This window comes from Anguilla anguilla, chromosome 9, assembly GCF_013347855.1.
Source record: "Anguilla anguilla isolate fAngAng1 chromosome 9, fAngAng1.pri, whole genome shotgun sequence".
Lineage (NCBI taxonomy): Eukaryota > Metazoa > Chordata > Actinopteri > Anguilliformes > Anguillidae > Anguilla > Anguilla anguilla.
The window spans coordinates 30,835,035-30,841,437 of record NC_049209.1 but is presented as its reverse complement, the minus strand read 5'-3'; the positions used below and the strand labels follow the sequence as shown (position 1 = coordinate 30,841,437).

The 6,403-nt window shown below is 55.1% G+C and overlaps 1 protein-coding gene across 1 annotated transcript; it reads left to right on the top strand.

Annotated features, from left to right (window-relative positions):
* Positions 1-860: 860 nt before the first annotated feature.
* LOC118235763 (endosialin-like) lies at positions 861-5,453 on the top strand. Its single transcript, XM_035433527.1, has one exon. The coding sequence runs from the start codon at positions 1,298-1,300 to the stop codon at positions 3,890-3,892; it is 2,595 nt and encodes an 864-aa protein (XP_035289418.1). The 5' UTR covers positions 861-1,297; the 3' UTR covers positions 3,893-5,453.
* Positions 5,454-6,403: the final 950 nt, after the last annotated feature.

The window sequence follows — 6,403 nt, the reverse complement described above, 5'->3', positions numbered from 1 at the left end:
TCTCTCTGCTCGCTCCGAGGATGAGGACGAACATGATGAAGGGGGAAGAGAAGCCTGACTGCCATGAGGGGCTAATATGACTCAAAGTGCAACCCATTTAAACCTCTGTGAAGACTGCTACATGCTCACTGTCAATTGAGTGTGTGGGTGTGTGTGTGTGTGTGTGTGTGTGTACGTGTGTGTGTGTGTGTGTGTGCTTGTGTGTGTGTGCATGCGTGCAGTGGGGCTGGGTGGTGGATTGTCAATTTGTCTGTTTTTCTTATTTTAAAACGATCTGCTTTGGTCTCATATTCCATTCTGCAATTTGTATCAAAGTACTAAACTGTCAAAGCTTTTGAGTTCAATGTCAGTGTTTGGCAGGGACAAATGCTCCATCTGTAGGGTCAGTTGAAAGAAAAGAAGAAACATGCTAAATAAATTAGCAGATGGAGCTAAGAGGGGACAAAATGAAAAACTGAATAAAAGAAAAATGCTCAGCTGAATGAAAGTCGTAGCAGAGCAAGGAGTGATGCTCCTCGGGAATAGACTGCTCTTTGTTAAATTCTCTCTCCTTATTGCCTTCAGGAAAAAAAAAGAAAGAAAAAAAAACCAAACACATAAGTTTGAAGACTCAAAGCTGGATTGCCTAGGGAGATCAGGGTGGGGGTGAGGGGGTCGGGTGGTGGTGTAGATGGCAGGCTCCCAAACCATTTCCTTAAAGGGACTTATGAAAACCATACGAGACCAGAACACAGACCATCAACCCCCCCCCCCCCCCCCCCCCCCCCCCCCACACACACACACAAACACACGGCACACACATTCATGCTCTCACAGGCAACACACACACACACTCACATTTGCACACACACAGACTCACTCACGGACACACAAACACACACATGACCTACCCCCACTTCCAAAAACAATCCTCTCCCCCTATATTCCCTCCCTCTTTCCTTCTCGTTCTCCCTCCCTCTCTCTCCCTCTCTTTCTCTCTCTCTCTCTCTCTCTCTGAATTCTGGACACAAGTTGCAAGCGCTCTCCGTGGATAGACGGGACTGCAAGCAGGGCAGCGGCGGGGAGGTAGGGAAAGAAAGGGAGCGAGAGAGAGAGAGAGTCATCAGGGAGGAGCAGCAGAAGAGTTTGAAAGAAGAAGGCAGAGACGGAGAGTAAACTCAGAAAGAGAGGGGGACAAAGAGAGAAAGAAGGAAAGAAATACAGAAAAAAGAAGGAAAGAAAGAAATAAAGAGGCAAACTTTGTGTCAGGGATAAGAGGAGAAAGAGAGAGGGCGAGGCAGAGCGAGCGCTGTGTGCGATGGGTCCGGTGGAGCGCTGCTGTGCGCTGCTCTGCGTGCTGTGCCTATGCTGCAGATGGGGGTTGCGGGGTCAGGACCTGCGCGAGCAGGACGCCGTGTGCCAGGAGGAGGGCTGCTTCGCCGTCTACCTCCAGCGCCGCACCTTCCTGGACTCCTGGAGGAGCTGCAAGGACCGCGGTGGCAACCTGGCCACCATCAAGCGGCCGGAGGAGGCAGCACTGATCCGGGACCTGTTCTTCGGCGTGGACCCGCGCGGGCAGGGCGCCCGGCTGCGCGTCTGGATCGGCCTGCAGCGCCAGCCCCGCCAGTGCTCCCCAACCCGCCCGCTGCGCGGCTTCACCTGGATCACCGGCGACCAGGACACCCAGTACACCAACTGGCTGCGGGAGGACCAGGCCACCACCTGCTCCGCCCCCCGCTGCGTCGTCATGATGTACGGAGGCTCCGCCCACGACCAGCACGACAACTTCAAATGGCTGGACGGCTCCTGCGCGCTGCCCGTGGACGGGTTCCTCTGCCGCTACAACTACAAGGGCATGTGCCCGGGCATCCTGGACGAGGGGGGCGGGCCTCCCCTCTACACCACCCCCTTCAACCTGATGAGCACCCTGCTGGCCTACGTGCCCTTCGGCTCCGTGGCCACCGTGCCCTGCCCGGAGGGCACCAAGGGGGACCAGACGGTCCTGTGCATGCTGAGGGAGGACGGGTCCGTGGGGTGGTCCAAGGACGCGCCGTTGTGCTCGGACGCGCCCCAAAACTGGTGCGACCGGGACAACGGCGGCTGCGAGCACTTCTGCCTGAACACGGACGGGCACTACTACTGCGAGTGCTCCGAGGGCTTCGTCCTGGCCCAGGACGGGCAGAGCTGCTGGCTGGCCGACGCCTGCCGCGGGGCGCCCTGCGAGTTCGAGTGCCACCCCGCCGCCGACGGCTACCGCTGCGCCTGCCCGCAGGGCTACCTGCTGGCGCCGGACGGGCGCGACTGCGTGGACGTGGACGAGTGCCTGCAGGAGCCCTGCCCGTACGAGTGCGTCAACGCGCCCGGAACCTTCCAGTGCCTCTGCGGCGAGGGCTACGAGATCGCCGAGGACGACGGCGATGGCGACGGCGATGGTGACGGCGTCAGCGAGTGCGAGGACGTGGACGAGTGCCTGGACGAGCCGTGCGAGCACGCCTGCGAGAACATGCCCGGGTCCTACGCCTGCCACTGCCACCTGGGCTACGCGCCCGCCCCCGACGACCCCACCAGCTGCCAGGACACCGACGAGTGCCAGATCCCCGGCACGTGCCAGCAGATGTGCGTCAACCACGTGGGGGGGTTCGAGTGCCACTGCGAGGAGGGCTACGAGCTGCAGATCGACCACTTCTCCTGCAGTCCTGTGCTGGACGACGAGGACGCCCCTACCGCCTCCCCTTCTTTCCTGGGGGTCTCCAGCTTTTTAGGGCTCCCCTGGGGGGATCAGGGGCCCCAGTATGCCTGGGAGCTGCCTGATTGGATGACCGAGCCCCCTGATCTGGAGTGGTTCCCCACAGGCCTGGATTGGTTCACGGGAGCCCCAGGGGAGGAGCCTGTCCCCACCCCACACCCTGATTGGATCCCCGACAACCCTGTCCACGACTGGGCCGATCCTGATTGGATAGAGCGTGCCAAGCCTGCCTTGACACCTGCCCCAGGAACCACTCCTGCACCTGACTGGATTGAGGATGAAACCACTCCCACCCCTATACCTGATTGGATTGAGGATGAAACCACTCCCACCCCTATACCTGATTGGTTTGAGGATGAAACCACTCCCACCCCTATCCCTGATTGGTTTGAGGATGAAACTACTCCCACACCTATACCTGATTGGATGGAGAAAGAAACCACGCCCACTCCAGCACCCAACCGAGTGGCGGAAGTAACCACTTCCACCTCTTTACCTGATTGGCCAGTGGAAAAAACCACTCCTGCACCAGGCTGGCCAGAAGCAGAAACCACACCCACCCCAACACCTCATCGTTTTGATGTTGAACAGAAAACGAGCCGATCGTCTCCCAGCGTTTCTCCAGGGGGAGGGGCAGTGTGGGAGCGGCTGAGGCCCAGCCCTACTCTGGCTGCCCCAGTGGATAGCGTAGGGCTGGGGTCCACTGTGTCTGAGGGCCTGGGTCCGGACAGGGCCCCGGAGTATGAATATGGGGTGGAGAGAGGCGACTCCTTGCTGGACTCCAGGGCCAGTGCGGTGGATGTGTTGGACCCTGCCAGCGGGGCGACGGGACAGGAGGCGCGGGTTCCCGCCCCGGAGTGGTACACCGCCGCTCCCCCGCCCCTCACCCCCCTCTCCCCCTTCACGCCCATCCCAGGGGCGGAGGGCGAGCCAGAGCGGGACAGCCGGCAGCGGCAGGACAGGAGCTGGCTGGTGGTGGCGCTGCTGGTGCCCCTCTGCATCTTCGTGGTGGTGATGGTGGCGCTGGGCATCGTGTACTGCACCCGCTGCGCCGTCCAGCCGCGGAGCAAGAGTGTCACCGACTGCTACCGCTGGGTGACCAGTTCCAAACCTGCCACCGGCGCTGCCTCTGGCTCCGCCACCCCTGGCACCAAATCTCGCGTGTAGACTGCAGGGAACGCCGCACGCGCATAAACGAACGAACTAAGGGAGAGACGGAGGGTAAAGCAGATGACTTTTCAGGCTCTCTGTCTGTCATCGTGATGTGAGGCTTACTGTGGACCTTGACTGACTTAGTGCAGGAAGAACAGACCTCCACAAACCACTGATCCGTTTTCTGTTGTTGCTGTTACTGTTGTTGGTGCTTTGAGCCCCTGTGTTCTCACTTTACTCATAAGATTATTCTGTTTTAAGGCCATGGAAGCATGCCTGGTGAAGTATGTTAGTTTTCTTTTCTGTGTGGGGGGGGGGGGGGGGTAGGGGGGCTGTTACGTGCAAAACAGAGGCCACACTGTACCTTTCATTGGTGCTATTTTCCCCTTTAAAGGAAGCAGTATTTTAGAAAAAAAAACGACAACAATGGCTTATTATTTTTCATGAAATCTCACTGCTGCAGGTGACAGCAATGCTGATTTCTCATATACTCTATCAATCCCATGCTGTTATCTATATACAGGGCCTATTATTGTCTGACCGAATGACAGCGCACCGTGCTTTTTAGAGTTTGTCTGATTCGGATTCGGTGTACATTTTCACCTCTCTGCATGATGTGCGAGGCAGCCCTGAAACCTCTGGGGCAGCTCGATGCAGACGGAGCTGCCAAACAGAAACTCTGGGGCTTTCGCATGGATTCACTCTTAGACGGAGTGGGCCGCCATTGCAACAGAGCGAGAGGTCCTTGTGTGTGCGAATGGGGCGTCTGCCTCAATGTGTGTGAGTGTAGAAATCTTCGTTTAGAGGCCGTTGATGCATGAACAGCGTGATGGATTTGGCCCGGATTGTGCAATAGGCAATTGGAATCATAATCTGCTCATAAAAAGCTGACTCCAGAGAGAAAGCATGGCACTCCTGTGTGTGAGAGGTTTTGGGGACGTCTTGTTATGTACTCCCTGACCTAGACACAGTTAACGGTGGGGGGGCTTTGACTACTTTCACAGTCCAAAGTTTATCAGTTCAGGGACACCGGAACCCCTCCTGAACTGAATTCCTGGCTATGCCGCTGTTCCTGACTGCAGTTCCTCCAGTGAACAGGACCCATCCTTAAGCATGCTGGTGGTTGGAGGCTCACAGTAATTCGCTCAGTTTGTTGCTGAATGATTATTTGACTGCATGGTGTGTGCAGTACGGCTGTCACCGGGCATGTTGTAAGGTCCGGAACACAGCCAATGGGGACATTCCCATAACCCTCTGTTTCACCCAGACCATGACCACAGTTACGTTTGCACTTTGAAGTTGCATTGTTCCCTCTAACCTCTGATGATGATGATGATGATGATGATGATGATGATGGATGATGATTATGATGATGATGATGATGATGATGACAATGATGATGATGATGATGACGATAATAATAATAATAATAATAATAATAATATAATAGCATGATATATTTGTACAGTGCTATTTTTGTTTGCTCAAAGCACTTGGAAATGCAAAAATTAAGACGATCCAATGAAAGTAGTTTTTAAATACCAGCAATAAAAAAATGATCAAGGAGGCAGAATGACATGTAACTCCCAAGAACTGTTTATTTCCTGGACTGGAACTTTAGGCTGATATGACAGCTGGTCTGAAGTGGCCTCTGAGTGTGGGCCTCTTAAATTGTCACTATTTACACTCTTGCCCTGCTAAATGGCCCATTTGAAACACACACACATTCCCACACACAGCTGCACACACACACACACACTCGCACACACTTGCACACACACACACACAGACACATGCACACACACACATGCATGCACACATCCTCACACACACACACACACACACACACACACACGCATATGTGTGTGTGTGTGAGAAGATTTTTAAAAAGATAAGTGCTTTATTTTTGGAACATTTGCGGTCCTTTTTAACCATTGTATGAGTGGGTGACTGGCCTTCATGAAAGTAATTTTTAAGGGACAATTATTTCTTCAGCGAAATCAGAGCCTGGTGATTATGACAGCATGCTGCTCCTTTTGCACGCTATGAGGCTGATAATTAAGAGTGCCACACAATGCCTTTTCATTTTAGCATTCAGCAGCCGAATTTTGACACTGCAGCCAGTGGACATGATTGAGTGTCTTAACAGTTATTCGAGATTTCCACTCTCTAGTCATGTGCGTGCTTTACTGCATGAGCAGTTAACCAGGCTGAAGGTCAGGTGACTGACCGCACGCAGGGCTGTTGGTCAGCAGCTGCACTGCATCATCTGGGACTGGTGACTCCGTAGCCGCCCAGAACCAAAGACTGAGATGCACAAAAACCCACGCGCCGCACTGACGCAGTGACCGGCGACGCAGAACGCTCCGCTCCCGTCCTCCGGTGGTGATGTAATGTGACGGGGATCGAGGTCAGAGTGGTGGCCCAGCTCCGCCCCCTAGAAACGGGTGCTTCCACCGAACTGTCTGTTAACTGGAGGGAGCGGTGGACGCCTGCCGCTGGGAAGCTCCTCCAGCCGGAAACCAG

Bases quoted from the DNA above. Each gene is read 5' to 3' on its own strand.
- LOC118235763 (XM_035433527.1), top strand. From the start codon at position 1,298: ATGGGTCCGGTGGAGCGCTGCTGTGCGCTGCTCTGCGTGCTGTGCCTA.